A 20,409-nucleotide genomic window follows, 5' to 3' on the forward strand; every position below is an offset into this window, starting at 1 on the left:
ACGATAACCTGGGGTTAAGTGCAGTGTGAAAAGCCCTATTATGAATAAATCTGTATAGAAAATTATTTAATTTATTTTACAAGTGTCTGTGTTTTGAATCAATTTTATTTAAGCTATAGCTTTTGACCTAACTGAAAGCATACTCGTGATTTTATATCATGGATACTGTTTTATTTAATCAGAAACACAATCTTAATGTTATTAGTGTATTTTACCTTTATTTTAAGTAGACCAACAGCGACCCCTACGGATTTAAACATGACAGGCATTAGGACCCGGGGGAGGCTGCCACTGCTAGTGACTGTTGACTTTATGAGAAGCGTCTCGCTGCAGCCTACAAGATCCAGGGGGCGTGGTTGGATCCAGATCCAACTCCTCCCACCTTACATATACCTAAACCTACCCATCTCCACCCCCTGATCCCTAATCCCACCCCATCTCCACCCCTAAACCTACCAATCTCCACCCCCTAGATGTGGATCCAACCACGCCCCCTGGATCTTGTGGACTGCAGCGAGCCCTACTTGGACTCTATTGTACAAAAGACACATCATTCTTTATTGCATTCTCAGATTAAATGCGGCAATCCAAAACAGTGAATCTAATGCTAGCAGCACATCCTGAGCATATATGAATAATTTGTCTTATCGCCAAGGCATATCGGCATAATTTTTCATTCTGGGCTCATGCCGATAATTAAATTTTAAGCCATTATCGGCCGATTCTGATATTGTTTCGATAGTATCGTGCATCCTTAGCTAACATCTATCCAAATTCATCTACATAATAATTACTCAAATTTAAGGTTAATACAGTAGTGTAAAAAGTATTTGCACCCCACCTGATTTTGAATTTGATTGTGTTTCTCTCATAGTATGGGTCTATAGTCAAAACACAAAGTGTCCAAATATGCCTACAAATCTATAGTTCCAATGAACATTCGCAAACAGCATTGCAAAGTTGTGTGGGAGCTACAGCTCTCAACCTGTTGTTAAAAGCATAGTTTCTTTTTAGTAGGACATATGGACTTATACTTTTATATGGACAAAACACATAAGATAACGTAGTGCAATCTATATTGTTCATTCCATAATTTTACAAAGTTGTTTATGTCTTCTACTTTGTTAACAGAATTAAAACATAATTTCTGAAACATGCATATACATGCATGTATTTGCTCTATAGGCGGGAACCTGGAGTGATGTAGGAAGGGAAGCCACAAAATACAGCTAAACAACGGAGAACAAAAATAGTAAAGTAGTCCTCATATCCCATGTTCATTAATAACAGCAATAATCTGACATTAATTTGCTTAATATCATTAATGACAGTTCTAACTAATGTGGTTCGAATGATGTATGTGACAAAGTTCCCATTTTCAGGAAACAGTGGTCATGAGCTTGTCTCCCCAACAATGCATTGTACTACGGTGATTAAGAGAGTAACATTGTTGTTCAGGAAACACACCCCTGAAGTATAATTTCTGCTACAATTCCTAAAGAAAATGTCTGACTATCTGCATGTGAGCTGAATATAAAGCATAATTGGGTGATGCAGCAGGGCATGATTCACACAGAATCCAACACCAACGCATAATCAGGTCCAAATCTGAATGGCTAAAAACAAACTAAATTAAGGTTATGGATTGCCCTAATCAAATCCCTGACTTTAATCCAACAGAAACTATTTTTCACAGTGGTTGAGTGTATTATAAAGTTACACTTTTGTCTTTTTCCTATTATTAAAAAAGTTTTACTCCTAAACAAATAAATAGTACTTTTGAAAAGTATCATATCAGTAACCTGAAAAAGACGGTTTTAATTTTACATGGGCTTAGTCAACTCTTGGGGGTTGCCATGTTGAGATCCAACACGTTCTCACTCCCAACTCGTCACATATTGACGCTTGGTCACGACCCATTGGCATCGCTTAAAAAGTAAATTAAAAGTACAGTCACAGGTATTTATTGCAAAAACTGATCATAAAAAAACAGTATAAAAGTTGCATTCCAAGTATTCTGAAGCCATACAATATTTTTATGAAAAGAACAGAGTAAATCATAAGGTTTTATTTGCTCAAAAATGATCCCGCTCCATCAAAGCGCTCACATCTCATTCAAAAAGATACTCCAGAACATTAACATGGAACAATCGGTCAGAAGACACACAAGAGCCAATGGCATTTCACAATTTCACAACCAAAGCTGATGTAAGGCAATTTTTCAATTTGTGCACAGTTACAGCGGACGGAGATGGTGATCGCATCTATTCCTCTCACAAATCAATCATTTTGCCTCAAAAGTTGGAATCATGGATCACGGAATGGACTAAAAGACAGGGGGACTGGGGCGATTTACTTGAGGTTCTGACAAAATGTTTTGTTTAATGTTATAAATGAGTCTATTTATAAATATCTAAGATGTTATAAATGAGTCTTTAAAATATTTATTAATTTATTCGAATTCATTACGTAAAAAAAATATAATTTTAAATGAAGACTTGTTTCGTTCAGTTTTTGAACAAATCACTTGAATGAATGATTCAGACATCAAATACATTTTAACAGTCACTGGTCGCCACCTATTCGCATATTGTAACATATAGAATCTTTAAAATCTTTGAAGCGTAACTACTTTCAAAGGTCAATTATTCATTGTGATCGTGGCTGTATAACATCAGACTATATCCTTGTAAACTTTTTTTACCCCAATACTTTCGTTATTATTTAATGTTTGCAACACAGAAATGTAGCCTACTGTATAGACTTTTTGTGAAGCTGTTTCAAACAAAGCTTACATGATGAACACTGCTCTTTCTGGATCATTAACTGCACGAAAGCAGGTTTAAATATTCCGATGTGAATGTGATTTCAAAGGCTTATATATATAGTGGAATCCTCATCATTTAGGAATACGATTGCGTGTGTTTGAATCGAGATCACACTCTTTTAATGCTTAATCGTACACACATGAGTCTACAAACTATTTTTTGTATGTCATATTAGTACCAGACCTCAAAAGTAACCCAGGCCCCCTGCTTCCACGATCCATGCTTGGAATATTAATATTTTTTGAATAGTTGTATCTTCCTTTTATGTCCTGTGTTTTATTGACAAATAGTAGGTTTAGGGACAAGGGTTGGGTTACGCGCTCAGAAATGTGTAAATAGTGTAATATAAATAATATTGTTGTGACTGTTTACATTGAAAAAAATTAATTAATTAAAATCACACCCCAACATACAGTATATGCAATAATGGCATTATTATTACCCAATATATAATTTAATCATGATGATAAAATTGCCAATGCCTTTTGCGTCGGCATATTGATGCCAAAGGTTTCTAGATGGAGGACCCTGCGCATCAAAAGATTATGCTAAAGTGGTACCATCTGCGTCAGAAAGTCACACCAAAGGGTCCTGACCAAGCGTCAATCCCCCGGTTTCACAGACAAAGCTTAATCTAGTCCCAGACTGAAATGCATGTTTGAGCTGTCTCAAATGAAAACATCTTGCTCTGACATATCTTAAAATATGTCAGTGTCATTGTTCTGTGTCAAGATGCACACCTGTAATGTTTTCTTCTAAGGCATTTTTGTAAAAGTTGCTTAAATATCTCAATTTAACTAAGGCCTAATCCTGGTTTAAGTTAAGCCCCGTTTGTGAAACCGGGCCAATAGGGCCAATAGAACATGCATGTTTGACTTCATGCCTCTCTGCACAGACCGATTGGCGGGAGTTGCCGCTTGCAGTCAGGGGTGGAATTGAAAGTGGAGACGTCAAGTCAGACACTTTCAGGCCCCAGTAGTGACGCTCGTGCGGTGTTAGTATACTCTAATCACAGATGAAGTGAAATAAATGCAATATTTGTCAAATACACAGACGTTTCAGAAACGTTTTCATGAGCAACAGAAACACTTTTTATATACTGCTTAATTCAGCACCATCTGTTCAAGAATAAAGTTCAACATGAACATATACTATTTAAATACCAATAGTGGGTAGTGCTTTTTTGATGAACGTCAGCGTTTTTGATAAATGTGACTCAATATAACCATGCAACTACAGTAAAACAAGCTTTTACGGTTCAAAAGATTTGTGAGCATTAGTATAACTGAAGGTGTCAGAATAAACCCAAAAAACACGTCATTGTTGTCATGTGGTGAATCGTGAAACAACTGTGTCGTCATCAGAGCTCTTGCAGTTGCTCTAGAGCAGTGGTCATCTAATCTGGCTCGCGAGATCCACTCTCCTGCAGAGTTTAGCTCTAACCCATATCAAGCACACCTGAGCATGCTAATCAATGTCTTCAGGATCATTAGAAAAATCGCAGGTTGGTGTGTTTTATAAGGGTTGGAGCTAAACTCTGCAGGAAAGTGGATCTCGCGAGCCAGATTTGAGGATCACTGCTCTAGAGAAACTGTGGCCGGCTGATCCTATAAGTCACAATGATGTGGCCTCAGTGCTGGCTCAAGTCGGACAAAATTTCTAACCGGCATGCACAGCTTGAAGTCAACCACACCTTATGTGTTGTGAGATAAATGACCAGTCAAATACTATCCACTTTGTAACTTTTTGCTCATTTAATAAAGTATTAAAGGACTTACAAATAGCACATATATGCAACAGAGTGCTGCAGTGATAAGCCAACCTGAAATTTATCATCACCCTGGTTCCCTTGACAAAAACCCAATAGGATTTTTCCATTGGCATTTTAATTATTGCAGGAAATAAGCTCTGCAATAAACTAAAGTTCATGATTCTTACATGTTTTGTTAACTGATAATCTTCATAAATGAACACAACATTTATGAACTTTGAAGCCTAAAAACAGTCACCAGAAGTAAAAAGCTAACCAAAGGCTATAAACAAACTACACCACGTTCACATGACTTGAAACTCACCAGCATTAAGTTTCTGACAATTCTTTAAGAAACATTTGGTCTGAAAGTTTAATTTAGAATAGTTTGCAAGACTGCAATTAGAAACACAACAAGGCTTTAAAAGTAGAGTAGATAAGTTTACCTATTATGCGTGATTTACATGGTCTTGATAACCCCTGTAGTTCCATTACACCACTCACAACTGCCATTTTCAAGACAAGTAAAAACAATGATATATTACTGAAGTAGTCTGTAGAAAAAAATGCAAGCATTTAAGCAAAAACCCTTTTAAAAACCATTGACTTTAGGATGATAGAAGCAGAAGTGCTAAAATGCTAACATGTTTATGGATTTGATCTTACTGAACCTGTAGAGTGCAGTACTCTATGGTCCCATCCCAAATCACATCCTAAACCAGAGCTGTCCAAACTCGGTCCTTGAGGGCTGGCGTCCTGCAGAGTTTAGCTCCAACTTGCCTCAACATATCTGCATGGAAGTTTCTAGAATGCCTAGTAAGAGCTTGATTAGCTGCTTCAGGTATGTTTAATTAGGGTTGGAGCTAAACTCTGCAAGACATTGGCCCTCCAGGACCGAGTTTAGACTGCCCTGCCCTAAACTCTCGCAGTCTTCCACTAAGTTCATACTTTCGTGATGGTATGCCACTTTTACTGTTGGGTAGAAGTCTGCTTTGGAGCTAGCCTCAGGGCAGGCTCAGCAAAAACGTGCATTGAGGGTGCAAAATGGCTGCAAAAGAGGCGCTTGTGAGCACCGTTCTGAAAACTAAAATGACGAATGGGATACCCTAGTGCGGGGATCTCCAGCCCTGCTCCTGGTGAGCTACCGTCCTAAAGATTTCCGCTTCAACCACAATCAAACACACCTGAATCAGCTACTCAAGTTGTTCAGGGCTACTTGATAATTACAGACATGTGTGGTTCAGTGTTGCCAATTTAGCGATTTTGCATCTAGATTTAGCAACTTCCCCACCCCTTTTTTCAAAAGTTTAGGGACAACTATAGCAACTTCTTGTACAAACCTTATCTAAATTTTTATCTTGCCAACTGACCTATATTCATCTTTTTATAGATCAGTGAATTTTCCATTATGATGTCATCTAGTGACATTTAGCTACCAGTTTTAACTACTTTCAATTGAAAGCAGTTGGCAATACTGGTGTGGTTGAGCAGAGTTGGACCTGAAGTCTGCAGGACGGTAGCTCTCCAGGAGCAGGGCTGTCCTACGGTCTTGATGGACACGCACACGTGATGGCCATTGTAAATCCGCAAGACTGCAAGTGCACATAAAGTGTGTCATTTGGGACAGGGCCTTTGTCATCAGTAAATGAAAATGTTTGGCTTTGCTCCTTCCACATCACTAGGTGTCAGTATACATTTGAGATGACTGCCATATTGCCTACAGTGAAACTTCAACAATTTTCCAAGGAAAAAACAAACAAACACATCACAATTCTGCATCATGCCTTTACTTATTGTATGTTACATTAATTATCTTTGGGGAGAAAATAGCAACCATTTAGCAGTGCATACAGCTGAGTTAGAATTGGTGAATTATAGAGAATATCACAGACTTCTTCACATCATATACTTTTTTAAATTTCTGTGGCAGCTGCCCTCGTGTTCCTTGTCTTCCACTTAAAAAGGTGCCTTTGCCCTAATATTTAAACATACTACAATTTAGGATGCATTGTTTTTAACCTTGCCTACTATTGTGGATGGATAGTAAGTGAATTGGGACACAGAGAGATCGTTTCACTTCACTTGGCCGATGCCAAGTGCGTAGGAGTCAGTTATACAGTTATAGCTTGGCCATGTGTTGGGCTCGTCGGTCCATTGTAAAATAAATGTTATGAATTGATGCCGCAACAGATACCATAATATAATGCTGAAGATGAACAGGTGGTGAGAGTTTTGGCAACCCACTTGTGATTATCTAACAGATGTGTCTAAGGAAATAAGGAAGGCGTTTAAGACCTTCCAGTGCGTGCTGGATTTGAAAAAAAGACGTTTTGTTCATGTGTTTCCCACAGAATACAGAGCAGTTACTCAGCGCTGCAGAGGATCAACCAGGACTTAGAGGATAAAATCCACCGAAATGTGAGTGCACACATCGGCCACACACTAAAAAGGCACAAATTATACAAGAGGTGTCTGGGTGAACGCACACGCACTGCTTTTTATTTTAATGTGCGTATGTTTTTGTTTGCATATGTGTTAACGAGTACTCGTCTCCCTCTTTAAGTGTTTTCCTGTTTAAATGGGTTTTCGGATGAAAGTGTTTACATCGCTGTCCACACTTCTGTCCATGTGTGTACGTTTTCTGGTGTGGCAGATTAGGGAATGTGTTAAACATGTACAATAGCGCTGAATGCACTCAGAGTCTATTTGACTATCAATACACTGCCACTGGTGCGCCTGACGTTAATTACAGTCCATTACAACAGCCTGTCCGCCTTCACATGACAGTGTGATAGTGAGTCTATTATACTTGCAAAATCTGCATCACAGCCTGTTTGTTAATTTGAAGTTCGAAACAATTAAATTATAATTAGCCTGCCTGCTGCACATTGTATGACCATTACATGTCTGTATTAGGATCCACCCCTCAGGGTTTCTCCGAGTTTGTTATAGTAAACTCATTTTTTTAGCAACAGATTGCGCCCATAAAGACGTTAGTGATGATCCTGAAGGTTATGGGTTCTGGTTTGAATAGAAAATCCTCTGATAACAGCCTTCTATTGATGTTCCTTTCAGTATGCCAATTAATTCCCATCTGCAGGAGTATCCTAGAATGACTTAACATGTGCACTGACTTCTCTCTGTGTGAAATTGTCTATATTCATACTGGTGGTCTATTATGGCCTATATCAGGAATAGGCAACGTCGGTCCTGGAGTGCCGATGTCCTGCAGAGTTTAGCTCCAAACCTGAAAAAAACCCTCACCTGCCTGTAGCCTCAGTAATCCTGAAGACCTTGATTAGCTTGTTCAGGTGTGTTTGATTAGGGTTGGAGTGAAACTCTGCAGGACATCGGCACTCCAGGACCGACGTTGCCTACCCCTGGCCTATATCATTGCAAATGCATATCACATCGATTTTTTCCTGAAAATGTGCTCCTTTTATCCAGTCACAGCACCATGATGATGAGAAACGGGCTCTTAGCAGAGAAATCATCGTCCTTAACAATCACCTGATGGAAGCTAAGATGACCATTGAGAAACTGAGAGAGGACAATGTAAGGGAAATAATGACAATGATTTTTTTTACACACTGAGGCTTAATGGAGGTATTTTAGAGGACAGTGTATTTGCTTTTCGTTACCTAATGTTCTTTTTCTACCACTCTCAATAGGACTTGTACAGAAAGGACTGTAACCTGGCTGCACAGCTCTTGCAGTGTAATAAGTCACATTACAGAGCCCAGTTATCTGAGGTAAGTTGGCACACAAACCTTGCTAAATAGATGTTGCCATTATTGTTCTGTTTATGTATGCAGTAATTTGTGACATGAAAAACTTGTTAGTTCCCTCATTATTTCCTTTCTCTAGGCAAAATATTTTTAATTAACCATGATTTTATAAGAATGCTTCTTTCTTGTTAACTGGTAGTCATTTTAAACCTTTTCCATCCTGTTAGGTTATAACTTGTTAATTTTCTTGCCATTGTGTAGATTCAGTATAATTAATAAATGTATTTACAATTGAATGATTGTAATTAATTTCATGCCTGAGCTTGAACAGAGCATATTTCAAAAAGATAGAAATGCATCTTTAAATTAAAACAAAAGCAGTAATAAAAAGGTACCTCTCAGTTATAATGGACCATCTTAGCTTTCTCTTATTATGACAGATACAAATAAGGTAAGTTTCCTTATTTTAGAAACATTCCCATAACAAGGGATGCTAATAGGCAAAAAAAATCTATAAAATAAAATAATAGATAACCATTATTGCTTCTATGGTACTGTGCCATGTATGAGCTGAGTTTACTTCCCACAGGTGAAATGGTTTAGGCAGCAAGCCACACATCTGCTACTGTTGCTATCTGTTCAATTTTTGAAAATGCTAATATATAGTATCTAAAAATGGAATATACATTCTGAAATGTAATTGCATATTTCTATTTAACAACAATGAATAACAAAAGAGCATAAAAGAAAATTTACAACCTGGTCTGTCAATGTGTTGGATAATAGTTATTTATAGCACAACGTCTTTTCTAAGGTCTTTACATAGGCTATTTGGATGCCATCTCTTCTCTCTTCTCTATCTAAATAAACCCAACTATCCCCTTTAGTGCAATATTAATGTAGGACATCATAAAGCAGGATCATTTTATTTAGTGGGATCTATATTTAGGTCAACCATAGTAAATCAAGTTCTTGTTTAAATCAATATTGAGGTTCTGTCCCAATTAAGAGTGGGTGACTCTTCTGGCAAGGTGAAAGTGGGAGGATGTTTAAATAATAATAGTTTGTGCCAATAAACTATTAAATTATCCTGGCAGTTTATTCTTCAAATCTGTTCCAAGCCTTATGCCAGTCCCATGATGTCTGGAGCAGAGACTTATGTTGGAATGCTGCCTGCTGTAAAACCCTGTTCATATTTGGCCTGCTGTAAACCCTGCTCATATATATTTGAATGGAAACATCGATGTGTCTGTTAAACAATGTGTTCAGGGAATTCAGCTTTGCATATTGTTTTATATGAAAATGCCAAATATTTGGCACTAAACATTCATTAAAATAGCTGGACAAGGTATCTTGTGTGGTTATGAGGAAAAATTGAGTTTCTGATTAGCCATAGAGAAATTTCTTTAAAAGCAGCCCAAAAAGTCTTAGAAGCAAAAACACTCAGAAGGTCAACAGATGTTATATGAATTAAATATCAAATTGGATTTGTTGAACCGAGACCAACCCTACTGATTTTGAAGGAACACAATTTGAGTTTGTCTTGGCTCCTCTTATCATGTTTCTATAATTAGCCATGTTCTCTTAGCTAATTAGCTGCAATTTACTTTCTTGTTGCTATGGTGAAAGAACTAAGAGGTAAAAAGTGTTGTGACATCGGATTGATGCCTAGTACTCTGCGTATAGTGTCAGTGGCAATGAAATTAGTGGTTCATCCCTCTGGACAATTTTTGCTAAATTAAATACTAAAAACCATGTACTTACATAGACCATTAGTACAGACTTGTCTGAAGACTTAATAGTGACCTTTAACAATATCTATGGCTGTCAGCTTTGCAAATGTACTTTTGTGTTCACTGGGTGCTTTGATTCCATTCACCGGTTTCGTGTATGTTTCTTAGTGCCTCTTACAGATATTGACCTCATCTAAGCTATTATTTCCTCTTATCCCTGCCAGATAGGATTCCATTAGCGCCTACCTTTTTCTCTTGGTGTGCAAGTCTCTCAACTCCTATTGTTCATTGGGTCCATCTAATGGAAATCTGTGTTTTACTCTCTCTCAGTTGCCTGCAGAGTTTCAAGAGCGTGTAAGCTTGCATATGGAGGGTTCTTCCCTCTGCCACTCCCCATATGACGACACAGTGCCTGCCTCTGTCATTGCTAAGGTCCTAGAGAAACCGGACGAGGTCTGCCGCAGTCAAGCCTCTCGCTCACCCAGCCCACAACCCCAGGAACGCCAGGGCTTCCTCGTGGGCACAAGCCTTGTGGGTAGCACGGAGCGCCTTGGCCTCCGAGCTACTTACAAATCAGACCTGTACAGCAGTGACACAGCACTTTATTGCCCTGATGAACGGAGACGAGAGCGTAGACCCAGCATGGACGTCCATGGACAGCGGACAGTGTATGAACCCCAGAACTCCACTGATAGCAACCCAGAAGAGGCATCCATGTCCCTGCAGCCGGGCTTCTCGCAGGACCACTACCGAAAGTTTACAACCTCTCTGGGAGGAGGCTCTAGCTCTTACTCTAGCTTTAGTGGAGGAGGTTCAGAGGACAAGGGTCAGGAACCTCCGAGCAGTGCTGCATCTTCTCCACACCACCACGCCCTTTACATGGACTGGAGGGATGGGGGTGAATACGAGCACAAGAGCGACTCTTCCTGGGAGAGGGAGAGTCCAAGCGCCTTTTCCAAGGGCCACACTTTTCAACCGCCTGAGTCCAGCCACCATCAGAATGGTAGCTCACCCATCTACAGTAGAACAATGTCCTCCTGTTACAGTGAACCTTATGAGCCACTGCCACCTTCCACCTCACCCAGCATCACCTATGGTGAAAGTCGGCGTGGAAGTGCTTTTGCTCCTGAGGAAGAAGAGCTGATTGGTCGGTGGCGGCAACTGAGTGTGGAAGATCTGAGTGCCCACTCATACCGCAGTCCTGGACGGGCCTCACCCTACAGCTTCTCTGAGCAGCACTTCTCTGTCCGGCCTGCAAAAATTCGCCTTGGTCCTCTCTACAGTAGCTTCCAGGAGGGTACTGATATATACCACCATCATGCTGGGGTACTAGATCCCTTCTCTAGCCCCAGCCCTGATTGCAGCCCAGGCCTACGGCAGCAGCAGAGCCAACCTCACCTGTACTGCTCCAAGGAGGATAGCCAAGAGTCAGAGCACAGCCTCTACAGCCCCAAGGATGGTGGGGTGGCAGCCGGGGGCCAGGCAACAGAGTACGTTGACGTAAGTCCCAACAGTTCAAATGAGTCACTGGACCATGGATCTCTGGAGATGGCTGCCGAGCTGCAGCATTACCAACCCGAGAGGCACAGCGTGTCCCCTCAGGGAACAACCCCACCACCTCCTCCACAACAACCGTACCAAAAATTTGGCACACTAGGGCTGTCACGTAAGGACAGTCTCACCAAGGCACAGCTCTATGGTACTCTACTAAACTAAGAGCAGAGTTTCCTTGTTACTCTCTTTTACAGCTCTGTGGTACTCTACTAAACTAAGAGCAGAATCTCCTGGTTACTCTCTTTTACAGCTCTGTGGTACTCTACTAAACTAAGAGCAGGGTTTTTGGGTTACTCTCTTTTGTCAGTAGGTTTTGAATGTTAAGCTACAGTTTGAGCCAAACGCATAATGGGATTTTCTGTTGAATATTTTCAGTCCATCAGCTCTCTTATCATTTTTCTCTCTAATTCTGTATCCGTTACAGTGTTTTCTAAACATCGAACATGAATTGCTCATGTTTCTACAGTTGATATGAAGCTCTAACATTCAGCACTATTTGTATAGCCTATTTTGAAAGTTTATTAATGGTTCTGTGTGGTTTGTGAGAAAGTATTTTAAGTGCATTATGAATTTTTGGAAATTTGTCTGAAGAGAAAGCGAGAGAGAGAGAGATTAACTTTGTTTTACCAAAAGCCTTCTGGGCTCATAAGGGTTTGTGAATGGACAGCACATGCTATGTAAAAAAAAAAAAAATGCTAATTTTGACAAGAAATTTTATCTTTTATTATATAATTTATGAATAGCTGTATTTATTGTTAAGTATGCTACATCTATAATTGTTTAATAAATGTAACACTATGGAGAGATTCAAAAATCTATTTAATTGTAAATTATTTATATTGCTATAAATAAGGCAATCAGCACAATTCTACACGCTGCAAACAATTAAACATGCCTCAAATGAAGTTAAGTCATGATGACAATTTGAGATTTTACAACGACCCATTGACAGATCGTTCCACAGGTTTGTGGGCGAGACCTTGTGAAAATATTTTTGAGAATAAACTCTGCATGTATTCATATTACCCTAAGTCAGCCCTTCAAGATCAAGTCTCAACCAAAGTGATACTTCTAATCTATTTCTATTTCAAATATATTTCATACTACTCAAATCTATTACACCAAACAAGTACATCTTGAAAGCACTGGGCATTTTTTTTTTAACTCCTGATGTGTTTTGTTGGGCGAAGGAATTTCTGAGGTGATTGTTTTTTTCAATGTTTTCTCTCTTTTGTTCCTCAGTGCTGTAAACCCCTCCCTCAGGCCCTCTCTACCTCACGATTCAATCCCTCTCTTCTTTCTTAATCAGCTGGGATCCTGTGTCAGTTGACACAATGATGCATGACTCTGTTTCTTCTGTTTTGCTTTCTATATCTAATAAAGCACAATAGTTGCACCATGTCTGTCTCTTTATCTCCCTTTTGTTTCCTTCACTGTTGGAGAGCAAAACTTGCTGAGGTGTATTGGGAAGAATTTATAATCTGGAGTTCGGTTTCCTGCATGAAATATTTCCTTGTTGTATGCGAATGGCAGCATACAAAGGAAGGACCTTGGTCCTCCTCCACAAATGACAAGAGTTTCTTTCCAGCATTCAATTTATTCAGACTTTACAGAATAACAGAAGCACAGCATTTACACTCAAAACATTTTGTGTTTGTGCGTGTGATTAAGGATGGTAGACAGTAAAATCCCTACAGCTCCACTGCGAATGAAATTGATCTAATAATAGCTAATGCACAGAGGTATATGGCGGAGGTAATGAAATTTACGCAGCTATTACTCTGATTCACTTTTTTGTTTGAGTAGTGACACCACGCTATCTGTAGAGCCACAACCAATGTGTTTCCTTTTTTATTTCATTTGGACACTGGGATGTCACAATCATTTCAAATACATCTTGAAATGAGTCACAGGGTGGGAGTTGCCAGGTTTACTTAACAGCATTATGAAAAGATGATATTCTGGGAGGCTAAAGCATGATTAGTTCACTTCATATAAGAATAGGTCTGTCAAATTAATTGCTGAACAGCATACAACTATCTTGATGTATTGTAATAACTTGGTCACAAATCACCAGTTAAACTACATCGAGAGATATACAGTGGTGTACATGTTATTCTGTATTCATGTTAGCTCTGAGCCATATGTTTCTTGGGCACGTTGCTCCTGTCATTTGTATTCAAGGGATATGTCAGACTCGATACTTCCAGGCTCTCATTCACAGAGAAGAGTGAGTCACAAGCCTGAGGCCATCTCTGAAAACACTGCAGCAAAGATACAGGGAACAGATGGACATTTTAATTTCCTGTCCCTTATCCAGTAAGTGCCTCAGGTACTTGGCCAAAAACACTCCCCAAAAATCCAATCCACTGATGTTCGAGTTTTGCAATTGTCACATTTGTGAAGAGTGGTTCTGCTTCTTCCCCTCACCTCCTAAGCCCCACCATGCTTTCACTCAGGTTCCAGAGCTGTTTAGCAGTATGGTCATCGGTGGCTTTAGACAGCAACTGTTCTTCTTCACAATTAGCAAAGCATTTTCCAGACACACCCTCAACTTCAGGAGAGCATGCCAGGTACAGCGGGGTCTGAGCACCCTCCAGTGGGCTTTTGAAGAACAACCAAGAGACCAGCAAGAAAAGAGGCTTAATCAGCAGGGGGATGTTGACGTGCCGGCCCAATCTGGTCCTTACGATACCCGGAGTGAGGGCATTTACAGTTACCCCAGTGCCATCCAGCCTGCGGGCCAGCTCACGAGTAAACAGTAGGTTGGCAAGCTTGCTCTGGCTATAGCAAAAAGCTTTGTTGTAATTCTGTTCGCTGTTCAAGTCTTCGAAGTTGATGCTGCCATACTTGTAGAGTTTGGAGGAGACCACGACGATACGGCTGGGACCCGACTGCTTTAGGAGGTCCAGCAGAAGATTTGTCAGAAGGAAGTGACCCAGGTGGTTCACTCCCAACTGCATTTCATAACCCTCTTCTGTCTTACTGTAGGGACACTGGTAGAGACCCGCGTTGTTGATAAGAACATCAATTCTTGGCTCCTCCTAATTTTGTAACACAATTAGGAGTTTAGAAATTTGAGCTTGTTCACATCTAATCACACTTAGTGTATAAATGCAATAAAGAAAACAAACAACTTTAGACACACTGAAAAAAAATTATGTGGTATAGTTGTTTAGCTTGGTTAAGACTGAAATTTAAAAATACAGGGGATATTATATAAATATACTTGAGGATATTATTAAAAAATATCCTCAAGTCTTCTGGCATGCTGTTTCAGTGGCAAAAACTGTAGATGGTGAAAACCTCAAGGAGGCTGTCTTGGGACTTGAGGTATATCTGAGAGAGAAAATGCTATTCTATCCAACAGAATTTTGTGTAGTTAGATATTGACTCGCTGCAGATAATGTAACTAAAATGGCTGCATATAAATGTCTATTAAATCTACATTGGACATCAGGGCTGGTTATCACATGAGGAAGTTGTTACAATGGCTGTATGTCAGTAACTAAAAGGATTTGAGGTTTTAAGTAAAACTAATATGACATGCTATATAATATCAAACAGGCCTGTTGGCATGTGTTGTGTCATAAATTCATTTAATTTCTCAAATACGTATTTATTGTTAAATATGCTATACCTACAATTGTTTAATAAATGTAACACTATGGAAAGACTGAAAAATCAATGTAATTGTAAATGATTTATTTTGCTTTAAATAAGGCAATCAGCACATTTATACACACTGCAAGCAATGAAAAATCTCTCATGAGTTAAGTCATGATAATTTGAGATGTCACTGCAACGCATTGACGGATCATTTCACAGGTTTGTGAGTGAGACCTTGAGAAAATATTTTTTCAGCCCTTCAAAATCAAGTCTCAACCAAAGTGATACTTCTAATCTATCTGATACTTCAAATCCGTTACAATTTTATAGAATTCATTCATTAAAATTCCTGTTGGCCAAAGTAATAGTTTAACAATTTCATGTAATCTCATGTTATTTTTTTCCATCTTTGCTGTTTCATGTTTAAAGTTTAATGAGAATCTATTAAATGGCTAGCTTATTTAATTGAAGGTTACCATTGTTGTCAAGACAATAACGTGTCTCCCTACAAAGTATTTTAATTAAATAAATAAATAAATCAACACTGTGAAATATTGTCAAGGCTAAAAAGTCTGTCCAGTTGCCTCCAATTTTCATTATTTATGTGTGTACAGTTTATCAAGGTATCAAAATACCCACAGTTAATACAATGTTGTTATGGTAATAATATGCAATCCCGAATTGAATTTGTATTTTTTCATGACTCGTGGCTAGAACTAAGTTGTCACACAGTTTTATTGTGCTTACAATAATTTAAGTAATATGGTTAACATTACAGGAAGAGTACAAAATATATCATATTTCATATCATTGGATAGCTCATTTCACCGAGAAACACGCGTGCTCACTTGACTGACCTTCAGTTACACAACATGTAGCATAAGTGTTATCATTTTTCGTGGTTTATGTGAACTAATTTGTCCATTTTCTCAAAGGTTTTAGCCTGAGCCATTTCTACATTCATTAATTCACACTCCATGGTGTTTTAGCCTGTATTTAATGACATACAACCTATTTTCAATGACTAAAGGAGAAATAGACGGTTGTAAACAAACCCTGATAACTTCCTCGCAGAAGCTGCGCACAGACTGGAGCGATGCAAGGTCCAAGTGTTTGATCACGACCTCTCCCCGATTCGGACCGGCTTGATTCTTGATGTCCTGGGCTGCCTCCTCAGCCCTCTGCCCGTCCCGACATGCCATGATCACACGGGCCTGTAGCTTCAGCAGCTCCGCGGCCGTCGCCCTCCCGATGCCGCTGTTCGCCCCGGTCACTATCACAGTCTTTCCGCGCATCAGACCCGCTGGGTAACTCAGCAATTTCAGCGCTTTCCTCCTGAAGAATATTCTCCGGGCGATGAAGAGAACCCCACCGCCGAGGACAGCGGTTAAAATTACCGCAGCAGACATCAGGAATGGTGAGTGTTGAATGACAGCGTGCGCGTGAGCACAGCGGACTACATTACCCAGAATGCATTGCTATTTGTGGTTTAAAAATGTATTTCCTATTTTTAAGGTTGGCTATTCAAGCCTACTAGTTTATTACACGATACACTGTAGACCTTAATCATTATAATCAGCATCACTATATAAACGAATCTTCTTATAGTGCAGCGTTTACCTTAATTTATAAAATTTAGTTTAATATAACTGGATAAAAAAAGTTGCAAACAACATTCATTCATTGCTATCATCATGATTTGTGACAGATCCTTGGATTTTTGTGCAAACTTTATGTTCTAATAATAACTGATGTTATATGTTATAATATATATAGACTACAACAACAAATCCCTGATAGCACACATTCATCACAGAGACGTCTATCTGACGTCTGCATTTGCAAGATGTATTTTAGAGTGTTTGCACATCAGCAATACGTCTATAGGACACTTCCTATCAGATGTCAAATAGATGTTTAGCTTTAAAGGGTTACTCCACCCCAAAATTTATGTTTTGTCATTAATCGCTTACCCTCATGGCCTTCCAAACCCGTAAAAGCTTTGTTCGTCTTCGCAACACAATTTAAGATATTTTGGATGAAAACCAGGAGGCTTGTGACTGTCTCATTGACTAGCGAAATAAAACGAATTCATACACTTAACAGTATTTTTTTGTATTTCTTTCAAATACAGGTTTTTTTTAAATACATAAACATAAACAGACCTTATGTGCAAAGTTCAGAAAACATACTGCCAGTAAACGCTAATAGATAAGTGTGCTAAAGTGCTACACAACTAAACACATGTTAGACTAATGACAAAAACGTTTCATTCTGAACAGAATTTTGTTGTGTTTCCTGTAATTCAAGGTCACAGTCAAAAAAACAATATCTTAACTACATTCTTAAAAATATATAAACCATTTATAAATACAGCAAAAAGGCTAAACACATACGTATTCCTGTTAGTAAGTAGTAATACTAGCTCATTTTAGTACAATTAGTATGTAAGTGGCACTCTGTAGATGAACAAGATCAGTGCAGACTCAAGAAAGAGAGGAAGTGGAGTTAAAGGAAACAGACAGAGGCTTGAATCTAAGGTTGCTAATACTGCTGGTGTGGTTGTGGTTCTTAGGACTGACTCTCAGTATTCGGGTCCTCGTATATGTAACTGCCAACACCTCCAGTGTTCACTCCTGAACAAAAACAACAAAGTTATATTAGCACGGGTCAAAGGCGAACAGGGGTTTTCAAGCATCAAAATGCTGGGTTGTTTCAACGCAACTTTGGGTCAAATATGGACTAACCCAACTTTTGGGTAAAACCAAAAAAAAAAAAAAAAAAAAGAGCTATATTTTGACCCAAAGTTGAAACAACCCAGCACTTAGAGTGTATGATTTACAGAAAAAAATGTCATTCAGTGTAGCAATAGTTCATATAGCAAAAAATCTTTTGAGGCATATTTAGAACAAGAATTGTTATATTACAAAAGACCCTGTTTAAGGATCACAGTGCAGCCCCCCAAAATACTCATTTATTTCAAGTTTAAATCTTTACCACTATCCTTCAAACCACTTGTCAGCAAGTATTTAATCAGTAAGATTTATAATCATTAAAAATATAATAAAATGTAGTATGATCACTTATTCCTTTAAATGTTTTAAGTACAGGTCAGAACAAGTATATTGTTTAATTTGTACATACATATCTGTTACGCTGAATGACAATATAACATTATTTCACTCATATTTTGACATTTTATTGTCACAAATGTAATTGGAAAGTTGAAACATTAAAGTAGACATTGCATTTAAAAGGGTCATATGACGATGCTAAAAATAACATTATTTGGTGTATTTGGTGTAATGCAATTTATGTTTAGCATTAAAAAACACATTATTTTCCGCATACCGTACATTATTGTTGCTCCTTTATGAAACACATCGATTTTTACAAAGGTCATCGTTCTGAAAAGCGCGGTGTGCTCTGATTGGCCAGCTATACAGTGCGTTGTGATTGGCCGAATACCTCAAGCGTGTGATGAAGCATCTCCACGACATGGCGGCGGTGGCAACAGTACTACAGTTATGCCTTCTTTCTTTGCGTAAACATTTGGGCGGTGTTATGCAAATCTTCCAACACAGTGACGTAGACATGTGGGGGCGTGTTTAAATGAGGCGTTTTAGGAAGGCACGGACAAGTCTTAACATTTATAAAGAATATCTTTTTGGGTTTGAGAGTCTTTTTGAGTCTTTGCAACTTTACGGATCTTATATATGCACAAACAGCTTTTAACACTTTCAAAGACAAATAAAAACTTTAAATCGCATCGTATGACCCCTATGTGTAAGATAATGAAATTGGAAAATGGACAATGGGAAACGTACCTTTTGGCCCAAAGAGAACAGCATAACAGGGTTTATGGCAGTACGGCTGGCCATCGTGCTGTAGTTTAAAACAGAACCCATGTACACTATTAAATCATATTAAATCAAATCTGGATGCATAGCACAATAGTTTAATCTAGATATTTTTGAGCTGCACCTTTATGATATTACTGAGAGAGGATATGTACATTTCTATTCCATCCATGCAGATACTTTTTTTTTTTTACCAAATTATATTTCAGATACAAATCACAATATAAGGAAGTATATAAGGCTTTTTTTCCATCAAATGAGAATCGACAGGTCTTTCACATGGAATTGAAAGTTGATCGGCTGCAATGTTTTATGCTGTCTCTGTCCCTCACCTCTGCATGGCTGCCTGGAGCCAGAGTCTTGCTGCACCTCTCACAGCGCAGACAGGGTCTGTGCCAGTCTTTACCCAGGGAACTGACCTTTTCAGCTGAAACACAAAGAAGGAAACACAAGCCCTTCTGTAAGCATCAGGCAACCTCAGGAAATGCTAATGTATGTCCTGGCACTGCTGAACAAACAAGTTCCAGCACAAGTCCGTATTTGGTGAACTTTACTGTCTGAATGTCAGCGCTTACCGAAGTACACTGTTTTGTTGCACCTTGGGCAGATGTTCGGCTGACCAGAAAACGAGCTGAAGCTTGCAGCTGGAGAATATTAGGTAAACAAAATTCTCAAAAATATCATTCATTTAAATGACATTAACATTTAATTACCATAAATGTAATAATCCGAAAATATAATGCAGAATTCATTATCACCACCCCCTTTGTTTTAGAAAGCACAGTAGATGCGTTGATATGGTTGCCAAGGTGTAGTAAAGCCCAACATATAAATTAAAGGATAGTTTACCCAAAAATGGAAATTATTGGTAAGAAAACAGTTGCTGGTTGGCATTAACTTCCAGATTATTATTTTTTTCCATACTGTCTACCAGCAACTGTTTGGCTATCCGCAATCCTCAATCAGTTTGTGGGTGAGTAAATTATGTAATTTTCATTTTTGGGTGAACTATCCCTTTAAGCCTATCAAACAAATACAGTAGGCTGAGTAATATTAAGTCTCTGCATTATTGTCAACAGTTATACAAACTCACCCTTCACTGGCCCCCTAGTAGTCTTTTTCTCTTCAGCCTTGGGCTTGGTTTCCATTGCAACAGGGGCAGTGTCATCGTTCACAGGTGTGTCATAGACATATGATCCGGCCCCGCCAATATTCACACCTAAAGCCATATGACAAGCAGTACAGTTGCTTCTTTTCCGATTATATTTAACATTACACTATGTAAGAATTTAACATTGGCTTTTAATTCATATAACGGTAAAGAGATGCATGCAAAAATTAAAGTTC

At 38.7% G+C, this 20,409-nt stretch overlaps 3 protein-coding genes across 3 annotated transcripts in view; 1 reads left to right on the forward strand and 2 right to left on the reverse strand.

The window, feature by feature from the left end:
* LOC306843998 (brain-enriched guanylate kinase-associated protein-like) overlaps nucleotides 1–12,988 on the forward strand; it is a 31,837-nt gene extending 18,849 nt beyond the window's left edge. The window contains exons 4-7 of the mRNA XM_079375787.1: nucleotides 6,930–6,996; nucleotides 8,026–8,133; nucleotides 8,250–8,330; nucleotides 10,370–12,988. Coding sequence (XP_079231913.1) covers nucleotides 6,930–6,996; nucleotides 8,026–8,133; nucleotides 8,250–8,330; nucleotides 10,370–11,755 — 1,642 coding nt within the window. The 3' untranslated portion in view covers nucleotides 11,756–12,988. The remainder of the gene's footprint in view (nucleotides 1–6,929; nucleotides 6,997–8,025; nucleotides 8,134–8,249; nucleotides 8,331–10,369) is intronic.
* LOC306843999 (retinol dehydrogenase 14-like) lies at nucleotides 12,836–16,663 on the reverse strand. The gene is made up of 2 exons (XM_079375788.1): nucleotides 16,258–16,663; nucleotides 12,836–14,637 (listed from the first exon to the last, which is right to left on the reverse strand). Exons 1-2 carry the CDS (start codon nucleotides 16,609–16,611, stop codon nucleotides 14,020–14,022), a joined length of 972 nt encoding a protein of 323 aa, XP_079231914.1. The 5' UTR covers nucleotides 16,612–16,663; the 3' UTR covers nucleotides 12,836–14,019.
* A 335-nt stretch (nucleotides 16,664–16,998) lies between these two features.
* LOC306844000 (cysteine-rich protein 2-like) overlaps nucleotides 16,999–20,409 on the reverse strand; it is a 9,675-nt gene continuing 6,264 nt past the window's right edge. The window contains exons 4-8 of the mRNA XM_079375789.1: nucleotides 20,156–20,281; nucleotides 19,638–19,706; nucleotides 19,395–19,489; nucleotides 19,030–19,087; nucleotides 16,999–17,838 (exon numbers count right to left, since the gene is read on the reverse strand). Coding sequence (XP_079231915.1) covers nucleotides 17,774–17,838; nucleotides 19,030–19,087; nucleotides 19,395–19,489; nucleotides 19,638–19,706; nucleotides 20,156–20,281 — 413 coding nt within the window. The 3' untranslated portion in view covers nucleotides 16,999–17,773. The remainder of the gene's footprint in view (nucleotides 17,839–19,029; nucleotides 19,088–19,394; nucleotides 19,490–19,637; nucleotides 19,707–20,155; nucleotides 20,282–20,409) is intronic.

The sequence above is a fragment of the Barbus barbus genome (assembly GCF_936440315.1).
Source record: "Barbus barbus genome assembly, chromosome: 24".
NCBI lineage: Eukaryota > Metazoa > Chordata > Actinopteri > Cypriniformes > Cyprinidae > Barbus > Barbus barbus.